General features: G+C 56.1%; 2 protein-coding genes and 1 pseudogene across 2 annotated transcripts in view; all 3 read right to left on the bottom strand.

Annotated features, from left to right (window-relative positions):
- Nucleotides 1-14,372, bottom strand: part of LOC101939265 (N-acetyllactosaminide beta-1,3-N-acetylglucosaminyltransferase 4-like) — a 54,715-nt gene extending 40,343 nt beyond the window's left edge. The window contains exon 1 of the mRNA XM_065569054.1: nucleotides 14,248-14,372. The gene's annotated coding sequence lies outside the window, so the exon portion shown is untranslated. The remainder of the gene's footprint in view (nucleotides 1-14,247) is intronic.
- Nucleotides 3,286-5,419, bottom strand: LOC135972137 (acetylgalactosaminyl-O-glycosyl-glycoprotein beta-1,3-N-acetylglucosaminyltransferase-like). Its single transcript, XM_065569055.1, has one exon. It carries the CDS (start codon nucleotides 5,294-5,296, stop codon nucleotides 4,799-4,801), a length of 498 nt encoding a protein of 165 aa, XP_065425127.1. The 5' UTR covers nucleotides 5,297-5,419; the 3' UTR covers nucleotides 3,286-4,798.
- On the bottom strand, nucleotides 13,926-17,066 carry LOC112061351 (acetylgalactosaminyl-O-glycosyl-glycoprotein beta-1,3-N-acetylglucosaminyltransferase-like; annotated as a pseudogene).
- Between the last annotated feature and the right edge of the window lie 1,581 nt (nucleotides 17,067-18,647).

The raw sequence follows: 18,647 nt of genomic DNA, 5'->3' as shown, positions 1-18,647 counted from the left end.
TAACAAAGACCCCAGGCCAGTAAAAGCTCCGTAGCAGCCTCTGCTGGGTACGCCAGGTTCCCTGGTGCCCTGAGAGGGGAATGTCATGGGCCCGGCACAGCAGCTGGCGGCAATACTTCTGGGGTACCACCAGCTGCCTCCTGATCCCCCCTGACTCCATTTTCCCTGGGGGAGCCCATTCTCGGTACAGGAACCCCTTCTCCCACAGGAACCTTTTCCGGCCACCTCGTCCCATGGTCTGTACCGCATTGAGGTCGGCCAGGTCCCTTATCTTCTGCAAGGAGGGATCTTTCTGCACCTCGGCCTGGAACTCAGCAGCTGGGACAGGGATGGCCACCTGCTCTTTCTCGCCCGCTGGGTCTGAAGCTGCAGCCTCCCTGAACCGTGTCCCTGGGCGTTCCCTCCCCACCAGGTTAGGGTCCTGCGCCTCAGGCAAGGCACCCCCCCCAAGGCCAGGGCGCAGTGCCCCTCGCCGGCTCTGACTGCGGGTCACAACCAGTGCCTTTTGGGGGTTGCTTGGCCAGTTCTCCAGGTCCCCCCCCATCAATACCTCAGTGGGCAAATACGGGTGTACCCCCACATCCTTGGGGCCCTCCTTGGCCCCCCACTTTAGGTGTACCCTTGCCACGGGCACTTTGACTGGTGTTCCGCCCACCCCCGTCAGGGTCAGGTAGGAGTTGGGCACCACCTGATCTGGGGCCACCACCTCGGGCCGGGCCAGCGTCACCTCTGCGCCCGTATCCCAGTATCCATTGACCTTCCTCCCATCCACCTCCAGGGGAACAAGGTACTCTCTCCGGAGGGACAGCCCCGCGCCCACCGTATAAACCAAAAACCCTGAGTCTGGGGCATCCAGCCCCCTAGAGGAGCTGGCCTGGGGCCCTTCTCTCTCTTGAGCAGTTGATAAGCTGCCAGCCCCTCTTGCGTGAGAAGCCTGCCCCTCGTCCGTCTGGGCCTCTACCAAGTTAACCCTATGCGGGTTCGGTCTGCTCAGTCTGTCCTTGAACTTGGGGCACTGGGCCCGAACGTGGCCTCTTCGGCCGCAGTAATAGCAGCTCATGTCCGATGGGTCCCCTCGAGCCGGTCGGTTGTCCCTGACGCTGGGCATTCCCCGTGGGAGGGGATTGCCCATATTCCCCCTTTGGGAGGTCCCAGGGTGACTCTCTCTCTGCATCACGGCGGGCCTGTTCCTTTGGGGCTCCTCCCTGCCACCCCCTGACCGGCTCTTTACAAACTCATCAGCCAGCTGCCCGGCGTGTCGCGGGTTCTCTGGCTTTCTGTCCACCAACCACAGCCTCAGGTCGGATGGGCACCGCTCATACAGTTGCTCCAGTACCAGCAGTTTAATCAGGTCCTCCTTCGTCTGGGCCCCACCAGCCCACTTGCTGGCGTATCTTTCCATGCGGACGGCTAGTTGCAGATATGAGATCTCAGGGGTTTTATCTTGACTCCGGAACCTTTCCCGGTACATCTCAGGAGTCAGCCCAAACTCACGTAGCAGGGCCTTTTTGAATAGTTCGTAGTCCCCTTTCTCTGCCTCTCCCAGTTGGCGGTACAATGCCACGGATTTGGGGTCCAGTAAGGGGGTAAGGACCCGGAGTCTGTCCGCGGGATCAAACCGGTGCAGCTCGCAGGCCGTCTCAAAGGCCTCCAGGAAGTCATCCATGTCCTCCCCCTCCTTACGTGGGGCCAGGATGCACTTATCAAAGCTCCGTGCAGTCCTGGGTCCCCCCTCACTCACCGCAGCCGGGGGTTCGCTGCCCTTCAATCTCGCCAGTTCCAGGTCATGCTGACGCTGTCTCTCATTCTCCTGTCTCTGTCTCTCTTCATGCTGTCTCTGTCTCTCATTCTCCTCCTGTTCATGCTGTCTCTGTCTCTCTTTCTCCTCCCGTTCATGCTGTCTCTGTCGTTCACGATCCTCCAGCTCTCTCAGTTTTAGCTCTTTCTCCCATTCCAGCCAATTCCGCTCCACGGATGCCGAACGTCGCCGGGAGGATCCTCTGCTGGCCGGCGGGCTTCGCCGGGGGGATCCCCTGCTGGCCGGGGGGGCCACGGCGCCTTCGGTATTTGCTGGGCTCCTCCCCACCCTTCCCCTAGGCATAGGAAGGAGGGGTCTCGGGAAGCCCTCAGCAGCCGGCTGACCACTCCCAGCTGGGACAGACACTGGTGCCTGCGCTGCATTTGCCAGGCTGCTTCCCTGAGACACAGGGATCGGTTCATTCGCGCGATCTTCCGCCTCCAGCTGGGCAATGAGCTGTTCTTTGGTGAGCCTCCCAATGCGCAGCCGCCTCTGCTTGCACAGCTCCACCAGGTCGCTCTTAAGCCGCTTGGCATACATCTTCCTGCTGGCCACTCACCGGCCTGTGTGCTCACAGCTCCCCACAGTTCCCAGGGGGACCCCTAGTGTGCCAGCCCTTCTCGAGGTCACCGCCTCTCTGCCAGGGTCGAGCTGCAGACTCCTCCGCCCCTGGGACCACTCGCTGCGATCCCCCCGGGGGACCCTGTTACTGCAAAAGTCCTTCTCGCTGGTCACACACTCCCAGGGGTAATAACCGTCTCTCTCCCACTCTTCAGCCGGCCTGGTCCCCGTCAATCCCCCTTCGTTTTACTGCTCCCCAGTCACTTACTGCAGGAAGCGCCGTCCACGGGGTGCAGTAGATCCCGCCGCTGCCACCAGTTGTCACGGTGTATTGGGGAACTCAGGGCCCTGCACCCCCGGCTTCCTGCGATTCACCATGACTCTCAGCCAGCCAGTAAAGCAGAAGGTTTATTTGGATGACAGGAATACAGTCCAAGACAGGTCTTGCAGGCACAGACAACAGGGCCCCCCCTCAGTTAGGTCCAGCTTGGGGTCCCAGGGCATTCCAGCCCAGCCCCCCTTGGGGGGTCAGAGCCATCTCTGCCTCCCAGCCATCTCTCCAGCCTGCTTCCAGCACTCTCCTTTCAGCGACCCCTCCCACAGCCTTTGTCCAGTTTCCCGGGCCCCGGAGTCACCTGACCTCCAACCCCCTCCTGGGTTCTCATGTTACAAGCTCAGGTATGTTCCCTCGGGCCGACTCCCATCCCCCGATGCAGACCATCCTAGTCACACTCCCCTGTCAGCATTCCCACACCCCAGCAAGAACAGTCCCAGTTCGTCACACAGGGTCTGGGCTGGGGCAGGAGGAGGGGTGCGGGGGACGGGCTCTGGGAGGGAGTTGAGGTGTAGGGTCTGGGCTGGGGCAGGAGGGGGTGTGGGGGACGGGCTCTGGGAGGGAGTTGGGGTGCAGGGTCTGGGCTCGGGCAGGGGGTTGGGGTGCAGAAGGGGTTTCTGGGCTGGGGCAGAGGGTTAGGTGTGGGGGTGAGGGCTGTGAATTGGGGCCGGGGATGAGGGGTTCATAGTGCAGGAGTGGGCTCAGGGCTAGGGCAGAGATTTGGGGGGTGGGGGGGGTGAGGGCTCTGGCTGGAGGTGTGGGCTCTGGGGTGGGGTCTTTGTCTCGCTTCCTGGGGCCAAGAGTCACCTGGTCGCATCCACCTGTGTACGTTTTATACAGAGTAAAATAGATTTATTTGGGGTTTGGAACCCATTGGGAGCTGGGTGTCTGGGTGCTGGAGACAGGAGAATTTCTTAAGCTGTTTCCAGTTAAGCCTGCAGCTTGTGGGGCGCGTGGTTCAGAGCTGGGGCTGGGTTGGAGCAGGCCGGCGTGTCTGGTTCAGACCAGGCAGGATACTGAAGGCCCAGGCTGGCAGGGAAAACAGGCTCAGGGGTATCTCAGCACATCCGGCGGCAGTTCCCAAGGGAGTTTCTGTGACCCAACCCGTCCCAGGGGTGTTGCCAACACTTTTTGGAGAACGGAGCTAAAATGCAGGGAGGTCTGGATAGAACTGGGGTGTAGCTGCCAAACTGAAATTGGACAAAGACCAATGGACGGTGCTATATTGAGGGAAGAAAACCCAAATGCCCCAATTACTCCTGGGGGAATTCTGCGCTCAAAAATGTAACAATTCTGCGCACCCTAGTTTCAAATTCTGCATCTTTTATGTGTCAAAAATAACACGATCTAATCACACCTGTTTCAATTATTTGTGGTCATTTATTGCAAAATACCCGTCAGCAGGTGTGTCTGTAATAATACAGCCAAGAGACAAGCTCGAGGAAATGCTTGTTTGACAAATCAATTCCTTACGGAGCGGATTCATACAGAGCTCGGAGTAAGAATCCATTTAAACTACAATACAGACCTGTGCTCCCCACCCCCCTCAGAAGCAGGGCAAAGGCTGGGGGGAGTCGGGGTCACGGAAGGGCTGGGGGGGCAGTAAATTGCTGGGAAGGAGCCTGGGTGTGAACTTGGAGGGTTTTGGGGTATGGGTGGGGGAAAGTCTGGAACAGGTTTTTCGGGGGGCGGGGAGAGATTGTTAGGGAGCCTCCCCCATGCAGACCCTGGCTGCCCCGAGCCTCTCCCAATCAGTCAGGCACATCTGCCCCCCTGTGTTCCTGCACCCCCATGTGTCCTTCCACCCCCTGTCCACATGTGTCCTTCCACCCCCACTCAGACACCCACTCCCCATATGGCCCTGAACCCACTCCCCCTGTCCCCATGTGTCTCTGTGCCCCCACCCAGCCACACCTATGTGACCAGTGCCTCCTAGAGGAGAAAGGACCTGTGTCCCATTCTCCCCCCCTCCACTGAGCCAGCCAGTCCCTGCCCTGGGGCTGGATGGGAGCCGGCACTCCCTAGAGGGGACAGGCCCCTGCCCCATTCCCCGTCCCCCTGAGCCAGCCAGTCCCCGCCCTGGGGCCAGATGGGAGCTGCCGCCCCTAAGAGGGGAGAGGCCCCATCCCATTGCACTGTTGCTCCTCGTACAACCCCCTCCACACCTCCTCCACCCTGCCCAGCGACACCCCGTGCACCACCATGGCCTCTGCGTACAGACACAGCTCGTCCTTCATGGCCTCTGCGTACAGACACAGCTCGTCCTTCATGGCCTCCGCGTACAGACACAGCTTGTCCTTCATGCCAAAGACCCAGAATCGCTCATCGTGCCGGTTCCGCAGCCCGGCGGCCAGCACCAGGAAGCCGAAGTAGACGTCGTCCAGCGGGAAGACGGGGATGCGCTTGGAGGCCGCGGTCAGGGCCGGGACGCTGGCCCTGGGCATGATGAACCCGCCCCCGGAGGGGAAGAAGGGGTATTTGTCCTGGGGGAACAGGGCGGGGGAGACGCGATATTTCCCCCCTCTCATCACGACCGAATGGCGCTGGATGTTGCCGTGGATGACGTGGGGGGCGTTGGGCGTCTGGCCCAGGTAGGCCACCATAGTGGGGGGGTTCACAAACTCGTCATCGTCCCCTGGAGGAGGGAAAAGATGCTGGGGAGGGTGCAGCTGGGGGCCAGATGGCCTCGCCAGAGCCGGGGAGAGAACCCAGGAGTCCTGGCTCCCCGCCCCAACCCACCAGCCCCCACTCCCCTCCCAGAGCCGGGGAGAGAACCCAGGAGTCCTGCCTCCCAGCCCCCACTACCCTCCTGGAGCCGGGGAGAGAACCCAGGAGTCCTGGCACCCAGTCCCCCCTGCTCTAACCCACCAGCCCCCACTCCCCTCCCAGAGCCCGGGAGAGAACCCAGGCGTCCAGGCTCACCTTTGAAGATGAAATCCGCCTGCCCGCAGCGCATCCCCACCCAGCGCAGGAAGCAGCGCTCCTTGAGCGACAGGTTGTGGTGACTCTCGGCGAAATCCCACAGCACCACGTCCCCAAACTCCCCGCTCTCCCAGCCCAGCAGGGCCAGGTGCCGGGGGTCAGGGGACATCCCCACGAGGAAGACGGCTCAGACCCGGTAGCCCCCCAGGACCCTGGGCCGGGCCCACGTGCGGCGGGCGGTGGCCCGTCTGGCGCTGGACGCTGGGTGGGATTTCACGGCCAGGAGCAGCTCCAACGAGCCATGGCTGGGGTCAGGGTTGCCCTGCGGAGGCTGCCTCAGTTTGATCCACACAGTGTACAATAGCCAAAAGACCCCCGCAATCAGCAGGATCCGGGCGCCCGAGCACTTCATCTCCACTCCCCAAAGGGCTCGGCTGAAAGTGAAGCATAGGCAGGTGGAAACTCGCCTAGGGAGTGTTGAACAAACACTGGGGCAGGACTGAATGTGTCACTCAGGACACCTGGCACCCAGCCTCCCTGCCCATGCTCTAACCCACCAGACTGCACTCCCCGCCCAGAGCTAGAAAGAGAACCAGGAGTCCTGGCTCCCAGCCGCCCCTGCTCTAACCCACCAGCTCCTGTCCCAGAGCCAGGGAGAGAACCCAGGAGACCTGGCTCCCAGCCCCCAGCACTAACTACTAGACCCCACTCCCCTCCCCCAGCCGGGGAGAGAACCCAGGTGTCCTGCGGTTCCTTCAAAGATGGCAACTCCCACCAATGTGTCTGATATTCCGCTGTGTTACACGAGGCTCCGGGGTCGGGGCTCCCGCGTCCCCTGGCAAACACAGGTGGGAAAAAGTTAGACTCATAGACTTTAAGGTCAGAAGGGACCAGTATGATCATCTAGTCTGACCTCCCGCATGATGCAGGCCACAAAAGCTGACCCACCCCCTTCCCTTAACTCAGCTGTTGAAGTCCCCAAATCCTGTGATTTAAGGACCTCAAGTCGCAGAGAATCCCCCAGCTAGTGACCCCCGCCCCATGCTGCGGAGGAAGGCGAAAAACCTCAAGGGCCTCTGCCAATCTGCCCTGGAGGAAAATTCCTCCCGACCCCAAATATGGCGATCAGTAGAACCCCAAGCATGCAGGCAAGATTCTCCAGCCAGACCCTCATTGGCCATTGATACTATTTACCAGCGATGGCACCCTGTTGATTGATTGACTAAAATCACGTTATCCCATCAAACCATCCCCTCCATAAACTTATCGAGCTGAATCTTAGGCCTGGTCCCCACTAAGTCCCTACTTCGGACTAAGGTACGCAAATTCAGCTACGTTAATAACGTAGCTGAATTTGAAGTACCTTAGTCCGAACTTACCGCGGTCCAGACGCGGCAGGAAGGCTCCCCCCGTCGATGCCGCGTACTCCTCTCGGCGAGCTGGAGTACCGGCGCCGACTGCGAGCACTTCCGGGATCGATCCCAGAACATCGATTGCGTGCCGCTGGACCCTCCGGTAAGTGAAGACAAGGCCTTAAAGCCAGACAGGTCCTTCGCCCCCACTGTTTCCCTTGGAAGGCTGTTCCAAAACTTCACCCCTCTGATGGTTAGAAACCTTCGTCTAATTTCAAGCCTAAACTTCCCCATGGCCAGTTTATATCCATTCGTTCTCGTGTCCACATTAGTACTGAGCTGAAATAATTCCTCTCCCTCCCTGGTATTTATCCCTCTGATATATTTAAAGAGAGCAATCATATCCCCGCTCAGCCTTCGTTTGGTTAGGGTAAACAAACCGAGCTCCTCAAGTCTCCTTTCATACGACAGGTTTTCCATTCCTCGGATCATCCTAGTGGCCCTTCTCTGTACCCGTTCCAGTTTGAGTTCATCCTTTTTAAACATCGGAGACCAGAACTGCACACAGTACTCCAAATGAGGTCTCACCAGTGCCTTATACAACGGAAGCAGCACCTCCTTATCCCTACTAGATATACCTCGCCTAATGCATCCTAAGACCGCATTAGCTTTTTTCACATTGTCGACTCATAGTCATCCTGCGATCAACCAGGACTCCGAGGTCCTTCTCCTCCTCCGTTACTTCCAACCGATGCATCCCCAGCTTATAACTAAAATTCTTGTTAGTCATCCCTAAATGCATCACCTTACACTTTTCACTATTAAATTTCATCCTATTTCTATTACTCCAATTTACAAGGTCATCCAAGTCTCCCTGCAGAATATCCCGATCCTCCTCCGAATTAGCAATACCTCCCAGCTTTGTGTCATCCGCAAACTTTATCAGCCCACTCCTACATTCGGTTCCGAGGTCAGTAATAAATAGATTAAATAAAATGGGACCCAAAACCGAACCTTGAGGAACTCCACTGGTGACCTCCCTCCAACCTGACAGTTCACCTTTCAGTACGACCCGCTGCAGTCTCCCCATTAACCAGTTCCTTATCCACCTCTGGATTTTCATATCGATCCCCATCTTTTCCAATTTAACCAATAATTGCTCGTGCGGTACAGTATCAAACGCTTTACTGAAATCGAGGTATATTAGGTCCACCACATTTCCCTTATCTAATAAGTCTGTTACTTTCTCAAAGAAGGAGATCAGATTGGTTTGGCACGATCTGCCCTTCGTAAAACCATGTTGTAATTTGTCGCAATTGCCATTGACCTCAAGGTCCTTAACTACTTTCTCCTTCAAAATTTTTTCCAGGACCTTGCATACTACAAATGTTAAACTAACAGGCCTGTAGTTACCCGGGTCACTTTTTTTCCCTTTCTTGAAAATAGGAACCACATTAACTATTCTCCAGTCCAACGGTACCACCCCCAAGTTTATAGATTCATTAAATATTATCGCTAACGGGCTTGCAATTTCTCGCGCCAGTTCCTTCAATATTCTCGGATGAAGATCATCCGGTCCGCCCGATTTAGTCTGGTTAAGGTGTTCAAATTTGGCTTCTACCTCGGATGCGGTAATGTCAATCCCCCCTCCTTTATTCCCCTCTGTCACGGTGCCACTATTTCTAAGCCCTTCATTAGCCTCATTAAAGACCGATGCAAAATATTCATTTAGATATTGTGCCATGCCTAGATTATCCTTAATCTCCACTCCATCTACAGTCTTCAGCGGTCCCACTTCTTCTTTCTTTGTTTTCTTCCTGTTTATATGGCTATAAAACCTCTTACTATTGCTTTTAATTCCCCTCGCAAGGTCCAACTCTACATGGCTTTTAGCCTTTCTCACTCCATCTCTACATGCTCTGACCTCAATAAGGTAGGTTTCCTTACTGATCCCTCCCCTCTTCCACGGTTTTCAGTGAACTTCTGGCAAGCAACGGAGATGCCGTATCTGGACAGGGTCTGGTCCGGCATTGATTTTCCCCGCGCCCCGACACGCGGCGTTCTCAGAACCCAAAGCCGGGGTCACGTCATTGCTTCCCTCCCGGCCGTGTGCGGAAGAAATCAGTGGGAACACAACCCCTCCGGCTGGGGAGAGATTGATCCAAGTGAGCGTGCTCTTGTCTGAACCCAAAATGGATGAGATTTCAGCAACGGGTCCAGAACGTCCAAAATTGTTACCTCAAGTCTGAGATGGTATCGTGTAATTAACTGCCAATCCGCGATGCCTGGTCTGTTTCCCACTGGGGCGTCTGGGGTCAGGAAAAGTCTCAGCTTCAGAGAGCTGCTCCAAACTTCACTCTTAACTCACCTTTTTACAACCGACTTTTACAAACCGCGCAGCCTCCGGGGTCAGCACCAGTCCTAAGGGCAATCAACCCCTTCTGAGCAAACCTTCCTAAGAACCTAAGCAAGCAACTACGACCCTGAGAAGAAGACAAGACTCCAATACAGGTGATTGGCCCAGGATTAAGGAACAAACCTGTATACTTGTGACAAAGTGGGAATGTTCTTAATGTTTCCTCTGAATACTGTGTGGGTGCCTCAGTTTCCCCTATGCATTTATTAAGTCTCTAGGGGGTGGGATAAAGGCCAGTGTGCATAAATGGCCGATACTCTGTCTCCTGGCAACTAATGGCTGGGGCCCCTCCCCCCTGCAAGGGGATGCTAAAGGTGTGGGAGAACAAAGAGATCAGGTGACCTCCTGGCCTGGGAAAGAGACAAAGGCCAGAGGAGGGGCTGGAGGGGGTTTCAGTTTGGAGCTGGCTGGGGATGGGAAGCGAAGGCAGACAGGGGTGTCTGGCTCGTGGGACCCCAGAATGGACCCGGCTGAGGGGTCCTGTTCTCTGTACCTACAAGTTCTGTTTTAGACTATGTTCCTGTCATCGAATAAACCTCTGTTTTACTGGCTGGCTGAGAGTCACGTCTGACTGCGAAGTGGGGGTGCAGGACCCTCTGGCTTTGCCAGGACCCCGCCTGTGCGGACTCGCTGTGGGAAGCGCACAGTGTGGAAGGGGAGGCTGAATGCTCCAAGGTCAGACCCAGGAGGTGAAGTCATGTGAGCTTCTTGCCCTGAAGACAGTCTGCTCACAGAGAGGAGACTTCACCAGAGTCCTGCCCGGCTTCGTAGGGAGCAGCTCCAGAGCATCGCCCGGTGACTCCGTGACAACTGGTGGCAGCGGTGGGATGTACTGCACCCCGTGAATGGCGCTTCCTTCAGTAAGTGACTGGGGAGCAGGAAAATGAAGGGGGGATAACGAGGACCAGGCGTGCTGAAGGCTCAGAGAAGGATGGTTTTAGGGGGCGACTAAGGACTGCAATATCCAGTGGGGTGAGAGAAACTGCTTCATCTCATTGCTGTTCAGTCTACTAGGGTTGAGAGTTTAGACTGCGTGCTTAGATTTTATTTTCTTTTGGTAACTAATCTGACTTGTGCTTTGACTTATAATCACTTAGAATCTATCTTTACAGTTAATAAATCTGTTTGTTTATTCTATCTGGAGCCGTGCGTCTGGTTTGCAGCGTGTCAGAGACTCCCCTGGGGAGAACAAGCCTGGTACATATCAATTTCTTTTTTAAATTGACAAACTCACATAAGCTGGCAGTGTCCAGCGGGCATAACTGGCACTGCAAGATGGAGGTTCCCAGGGCTGTGTCTGGGACCGGAGCTATTGGCTAGTGTCATTCGGTTGCACAATCCAAGGAGCAGCTGACATGCTAGAGGCTGTGTGTGAACAGCCCAGTAGTGGGGGTTCTCACAGCAGAGCAGGGTAAGGCTGGCTCCCGGACTCGAGGTTTGGTAATGATTTAGTTGGTGTTGGTCCTGTTTTGAGCAGGGGGTTGGACTAGATACCTCCTGAGGTCCCTTCCAACCCTGATCTTCTGTGATTCTAAAGCAAACCCAGGCAAAAACTCTCCAACCACAGAGGGGCAGTTTGTGACGGGTTGGGTCACAGAACCCCCCCTGAGGGCTGCCACCTGATGTGCCAAGACTACCTCTATTCCTGCTTTCCCTGCCAGCTCAGGACTCCAGCACCCTGTCTTGCTGAGCCAGACACTCCCGTCTGCTCCAACACGGACCCAGGGGCTGAATTACTTGCCCCAGAGCTGCAAGTTTACCTGAAAACAGCTCACAGACGTGTGCTTGTCTTTAGCACTCAGATGCCCAACTCCCAATGGGGTCTAAACCCAAATAAATCCGTTTTACCCTGTATCTGTATAAAGCTTATGCAGGGTAAACTCATCAATTGTTCACCCTCTATAACACTGATAGAGAGATATGCACAGTTGTTTGCTCCCCCAGGTATTAATACATACTCTGAGTTAATTACTAAATAAAAAGTGTTTTTATTAAATACAGACAGTAGGATTTAAGTGGTTCCAAGTAGTAACAGACAGAACAAAGTAAGACTATAGACTATAGACTCTCAGGGTTGGAAGGGACCTCAGGAGGTATCTAGTCCAACCCCATGCTCAAAGCAGGACCAATCCCCAACTAAATCATCCCAGCCAGGGCTTTGTCAAGCCTGACTTTAAAAACCTCCAAGGAAGGAGATTCCACCACCTCCCTAGGGAACCCATTCCAGTGCTTCACCACCCTCCTAGTGAAATAGTGTTTCCTGATATCCAACCTAGACCTCCCCCACTGCAATTTGAGACCATTGCTCCTTGTTCTGTCATCTGCCACCACTGAGGACAGTCTAGATCCATCCTCTTTGGAACCCCCCTTCAGGTAGCTGAAAGCAGCTATCAAATCCCCCCTCATTCTTCTCTTCTGCAGACTAAACAATCCCAGTTCCCTCAGCCTCTCCTCATAAGTCATGTGCTCCAGACCCCTAATCATTTTTGTTGCCCTCTGCTGGACTCTTTCCAATTTTTCCACATCTTTCTTGTAGTGTGGGGCCCAAAACTGGACACAGTACTCCAGATGAGGCCTCACCAATGTCAAATAGAGGGGAATGATCACGTCCCTCGATCTGCTGGCAATGCCCCTACTCATACAGCTCAAAATGCCGTTAGCCTTCTTGGCAACAAGAGCACACTGTTGACTCATATCCAGCTTCTCGTCCACTGTGACCCCTAGGTCCTTTTCTGCAGAACTGCTGCCAAGCCATTCGGTCCCCAGTCTGTAGCAGTGCATGGGATTCTTCCGTCCTAAGTGCAGGACTCTGCACTTGTCCTTGTTGAACCTCATCAGGTTTTTTTTGGCCCAATCCTCTAATTTGTCTAGGTCCCTCTGTATCCGATCCCTACCCTCTAGTGTATCTACCACTCCTCCCAGTTTAGTGTCATCTGCAAACTTGCTGAGGGAGCAGTCCACGCCATCCTCCAGATCATTAATGAAGATATTGAACAAAACCGGCCCCAGGACCGACCCTTGGGGCACTCCGCTTGAAACCGGCTGCCAACTAGACATGGAGCCGTTTTTTAACTTGCCGGCAAGAATACTGTGGGAGACCGTATCAAAAGCTTTGCTAAAGTCAAGGAATAACACGTCCACTGCTTTCCCCTCATCCACAGAGCCAGTAATCTCATCATAGAAGGCAATTAGGTTAGTCAGGCACGACTTCCCCTTCGTGAATCCATGCTGACTGTTCCTGATCACTTTCCTCTCCTCAAAGTGCTTCAGAATTGATTCCTTGAGGACCTGCTCCATGATTTTCCCAGGGACTGAGGTGAGGCTGACTGGCCTGTAGTTCCCCGGATCCTCCTTCTTCCCTTTTTTAAAGACGGGCACTACATTCGCCTTTTTCCAGTCAGGAGGACTTTAAGCCATGAGGACTCATGTTCACCCTCAGAACTGTCGACATGAACTTATAGCCACAACATAACGATAACAACAATGTTCAGTGCAGCATGAGCCTGCCGCAGACACCCGACACGACAAACTTTGCATTGGATCCCCCCCAATCATTTTATAAGGGTGTCACAACCCAATGCCCCCCCTTAGGGAGTCCCCTGGGAAGGCAGAGCAGCATCGTATATTGCTAACGCTGTTGCAAGCATCGCAAAGCATTTTGGGGAGGGTTAAAGGTGTGTGAGTGGAGAGGGGAACTTTCCTTTGTAGGTTACATGAGGGCGACAAGGGGGGGAAGAAGAAGAAAAGAGCAGAGAACGGATTAACTCAACACTGCAGCTACCAAACTCAGTGCAAAGATAAGACTCTGGCCCCCGCCCAAGGACACTGCGCCCAACTGAGACTTGGCTGACAGCCAAGAAAGACGGGGGCTTGAATGTGCCCAAGAGGCCGTGAGAAAGAGAAATCCAGCTGCCAGCAGGAAGGAAAACAAAGTCTAGGGGCTGCAGGGATGGAAAACACCGACGAGACAGCGAAAAGGGGAGCCGAGCCTCGTGTCCCTGGGACTGGTCTGTTTCGGGAACGTTGAAGAGACCACAGAAAGCCGGTTTGGACTGGCACAGAGGGCTCCCTGAACGGAGCACGCCCCCCCCCCTCCCCCGAGGACTTAAAAGCCTCCTGAGACCTGGAGCAATTTGGAGAGCAACAGCCGACCTGGACGCCCTGGGCCCAGGACAACACTCCCGTCCGCTCTTCTCCTGACGTTACCCCCAGACTTGGCCAGTCGGGGTCGTGCGAGGGTGAGTATGAAAGTGGGTTAGGGCCCGGGAGCACTACCATTCTCTTTCTTTCCCCGAGCGACGTGGGAGCGTTCCCAGCGCTCTCCGCTGTGAGTCTATTATTTTATCAAGAACGCTTTAAAATGTAGACCCTTGGTGTGCCCCGTCATCTCCGCCCCAAAACAGATCCTGTAATCTGTCACAAGGGAACTGGGATTGTTTAGTCTGCAGAAGAGAAGAATGAGGGGCGATTCGACAGAAGCTTTCAACTACCTGAAGGGGGGTTCCAAAGAGGATGGAGCTCGGCTGTTCTCGGTGGTGGCAGATGACAGAACAAGGAGCAATGGTCTCAAGTTGCAGTGGGGTTCCCCCGTGGTGTAGAGCATCACACTCACCCAGCCAGTCCCCCGTGGCTGGTGCCCCCTAGAGGGGAAAGGCCCCAATCCCCATTCCCCGCCCCCTTGAGCCAGCCAGTCCTCGTTCTGGGGCCGGATGGGAGCTGGCGCCCCCTAGAGGGGACAGGCCCCTGCCCCATTCCCTGCATCCCTAAGAGGGGAGGGGCCACGTCACTTTGCACCGTGGCTCCTCGTACAACTCCCTCCACACTGTCCAGTGACACCCCATGCACCATGAAAGCCTCCGCGTACAGACACTGCTCATCCCGCACGCCGTACACCCGGAATCGGTCGTCGTGCCGGTACCGCAGCCCGGCAGCCAGCACCAGGAAGCCGAAGTAGACGTCATCCAGCAGGAAGACGGGGATGCGCTCGGAAACCAAGGCCAGGGCCGGGATCCTGGCCCTGGGCATGAGGAACCCGCCCCTGGAGGGGAAATCAGGGGACGTGTCCTGGGGGAACAGGGCAGAGGAGACGCGATATTTCCCCCCTCTGAACAGGACTGCTTGGCCCTGCATGTTGCCGTGGATGACGTGGGAGGCGTTAGGGTTAGGGTTAGGCCCAGGTAGGCCACCATAGCGGGGGGGTTCACAAACGCCTCGTCGTCCCCTGGAGGAGGGAAAAGATGCTGGGGAGGGTGCAGCTGGGGGCCAGATGGCCTCGCCAGAGCCAGGGAGAGAACCCAGGAGTCCTGGCTCCCAGCCCCCCCTGCTCTAACCCACCAGCCCGCACCCCACTCCCAGAGCCAGGGAGAGAACCCAGGAGTCCTGGCTCCCACCCTTCCTGCTCTAACCCACCAGCCCCCACCCCACTCCCAGAGCCGGGGAGAGAACCCAGGAGTCCTGGCTCCCACCCTTCCTGCTCTAACCCACCAGCCCCCACCCCACTCCCAGAGCCGGGGAGAGAACCCAGGAGTCCTGGCTCACAGCCCCCCCGCTCTAACCACCAGCCCCCACTCCCCTCCCAGAGCCCGGGAGACAACCCAGGCGTCCTGGCTCCCACCCTTCCTGCTCTAACCCACCAGCCCCCACTCCCTTCCCAGAGCCGGGGAGAGAACCCAGGCGTCCTGGCTCCCAGCTCCCCCTGCTCTGACCCGCCAGCCCCCACTCCCCTCCCAGAGCCTGGGAGAGAACCCAGGCGTCCGGGCTCACCTTTGAAGATGAAATCCGCCTGCCCGCAGCGCGCCCCCACCCAGCGCAGGAAGCAGCGCTCCTTGAGCGACAGGTTGTGGTGGCTCTCGGCGAAATCCCACAGCACCACGTCCCCAAACTCCCCGCTCTCCCACTCCAGCAGGGCCAGGTGCCGGGGGTCGGGGGACACCCCCACGAGGAAGACGGCTCGGACCCGGTAGCCCCCCAGGACCCTGGGCCGGGCCCACGTGCGGCGGGCGGTGGCCCGTCTGGCGCTGGACGCTGGGTGGGATTTCACGGCCAGGAGCAGCAGGGGCGGCCCCGGGGGCCCGGTGCAAACCCCGTCCCCTTGGATCAGCTCCCGGCACCGGTAGCTCTGCAGCTGGGGGAACTCGGCCTGGAAGGCGGCGAAATCCAAGCGGAAGGTGAAGGTCCCGTCGCTCAGCTCCACCGAGCCGGGCCTGGGCCGGCCTGCGGGGTCTGCCTCAACTGGATCCTCACGGTGTGAAAGAGCCAACCCCCCTCCCCCCCGATCATCATCATCAGCAGCAGCAGCAGCGTCAGCATCCGGGTGCCCAAGGGAAAGAAATGCAGACACAAAACAGGCTGTGGTGTGATAAAGAAACAAGTTCACACCATTTATGGGCAGGTCAAGACTCAATGTAGGACCCAGGAGTCCTGGCTCCCAGGCCCTCTGCTCTCACCCACCAGGTCGGTCACGTTGGCCAAACCCACCCAGACGAACCTTGAGCGATGCGCGGCAGACGCCAATGTGAACGGCAAGAGGCTACGGTGAGGGGCACAGCAGGGGAGGAGGCCACGTGTGCTGCCCGGGGGGGAAGGAGGAGCCCCTCCCCTGGAGCTCGCTGCTGCTGGGGGGCAGAGGACTAGGGGGGTCCTCCTCTCTGGCCCCAGCCGGGGGCAGCCTGTCTGCACCCCAAACTCCCCCTCCCTGGCCCCACCTGTGATGCAGTCGGGTTTTATTCATCTTATGTTGCTTGTGAGTCTGACTGTCCTAGACGAATACGGGGCATGCCTCAGTTTCCCTGTGTGCTGCACCAACACTTCGGGGGTGGGAATCGGGGGTGTGATTTTGCTGAGACCCTGGGGCAGGTGAGGCTGCCCAGCTGTTTGTACTGGTGTAACCTGAGACCGAGAAGGGGGGTGCGACCAGGTGACACCTTTTGCCCAGAAGCAAGACAAGGAGGAGGAGCGAAGGGGGGTGTCAGAGGAGGGGTGGCTGGAGGCTGGCAGTCTGCGTGGGGGGACTGGAAGAAGGGGGAATCTGGGGCATCTGGGCCAGGACTCCCCAAGATGGACTTAGCTGAAAGTCACTGATTTCTGTGCTAACAAGCTCTGCCCTACGCTGTGATCCTGTCGACTAATAAACCTTTTGTTCTCCCGGCTGGCTGAGAGTCACGTCTGACTGCGGAGTTGGGGGGCAGGGCCCTCTGGCTCCCCCAGGACCCCGCCCGGGTCCTTATTTACTTTCTCTACACTCGTCATGATTTTATAGACCTCTATCCCATCCCCCCTTAGTCGTCTCTTTTCCAAGCTGAAAAGTCCCAGTCTGATTAATCTCTCCTCACACGGCAGCTGTTCCTGACCGCGAATCAGTTTTGTTGCCCTTTTCTGAGCCTTTCCCAATCCCAATTGATCTTTTTGGAGACGGGGCGGACACATCTGCCCACAGGATGTCTCTAATGTCCGGTCGCTGAAGGGAGCAAGCGGCCTTTGTCCCGGACTCGAGGGGTGTGCGTGTCGCATCCATTTCGATCAAGCAAATTGCAAATATATTGTGTGGGGACTTTTTTCCGACCCCAGACGCCCTGGCGGGGAACAGACCAGGCGTCGCGGATCGGCCGCTTATTACTCAATACTGTCTCAGACTCGAAGTTTTGATTTGGGACGTTCTGGCCCCATTGCTTGAATCTCATCCATTGTGGGTTCAGACAAGAGCACGGTCGCTTGGATCAATCTCTCCCCAGCCGGAGGGGTTGTGTTCCCACTGATTTCTTCCGCACTCGGCCGGGAGGGAAGCAGTGACGTGACCCCGGCTTTGGGGTCTGAGAACGCCGCTTGTCGGGGCGCGAGGAAAATCAACGCCGGACCAGACCCTGTCCAGATACAGCGTCTCTGTCACTTGCCAGAATTTCACTGAAAACCGTTTTTTCAACCTTTTCCCGCATGTGTTTGCCAGGGGACACCGGAGCCCCGACCCCGGAGCCTCATGTAACAGGGCGAAATGTCGGCCACATTGAGTGGAGTTACTGTCTTTGAAGGAACTGCAGGACACCTGGGTTCTCACCTCGGCTGATGGAGGGAATGTAGTAGTTAGAGCAGGGGAGCTTAGAGCCAGGACTCCTGGGTTCTCTCCCCGGCTCTGGGAGGGGAGTGGGGGCTGGTGGTTAGAGCAGGGGGGGCTGGGAGCCAGGACTCCTGGGTTCTCTCCCTGGCTCGGGAACGGGAGTGGGGGATGGTGGGTTAGAGCAGGGGGGCTGGGAGCCTGTGACGTTATTGACATAAACTGGGACCATATAGATCATTGTTGCAACCAAGGTCCCGTAGTGGCACCCAAATCGTATATAAAGGGGGTCAAATGGGGTGTCTAAGACAAGGTTATGGTTGGCTGGTTATGATTATGCTGTCTATATGTGTGTATCAGTTTTGTAGTTGAAGTTATGAATATTGGCTCTGTACTGTCTGTATGGCAAACTTATGCTATGCTTCTGGGTGACATCCCAGACAAGCTGAGATTAGCTCTGCCTAGCCTGCTTGATGGCCCATTAAGGACCATCAGCTATACAATGGACCCATTGAGAGAAGGCAGATACGCCTTGCACCTCAGCAAAGTATGCAGGGACTGGCCCATGTGACTCCAGATTCCATTTTGCTGTAATTTTCCACAGTAAGAACAAAGAGGTGTCCTTACACCTGGAAAGGACTATAAAAGGCTGATTCCTGATCTCCATCTGTTCTTCAGTCCTGCTTCATACCTCTGGAGGGACTTTGCTACAAGCTGAAGCTCTGAACAAAGGACTGAGGACCCATCCCAGCTGGGGATGTTCCAGAGACTTGATTTGAACCTGCAGTTTATTCTATCGCTGCTACAAGCCTGAACCAAGAACTTTGCCATTACTGTATGTAATTGATTCCATTTAACCAATTCTAACTCTCATCTCTATCTTTTTCCTTTTATGAATAAACCTTTAGATTGTAGATTCTGAAGGATTGGCAACAGCGTGATTTGTGGGTAAGATCTGATTTGTATATTGACCTGAGTCTGGGGCTTGGTCCTTTGGGATCAGGATTGTACTTTTGTGGAATGTGCTCATAAGCTGATGGGTTTTGTTAAAAAGTGGGTTATGGGAGCCAAGGCGCATGGGAGTTTTGAAAAACTGCTGGATTTAATAACTTTGGAACAGTTCTTAGACATTGTGCCGGACAGTGTGAGAGCAGCTGTGTGTGACAGGGACCCTGAGTCAGTCCTACGGGCGGCAGAGATTGCGGATGCCCATACCC

This window comes from Chrysemys picta, chromosome 16, assembly GCF_011386835.1.
Source record: "Chrysemys picta bellii isolate R12L10 chromosome 16, ASM1138683v2, whole genome shotgun sequence".
In the NCBI taxonomy this organism is placed as follows: Eukaryota; Metazoa; Chordata; order Testudines; family Emydidae; genus Chrysemys; species Chrysemys picta.
Note: the sequence above shows the minus strand (reverse complement) of the source record. Positions and strands in the feature narration are given on the sequence as shown.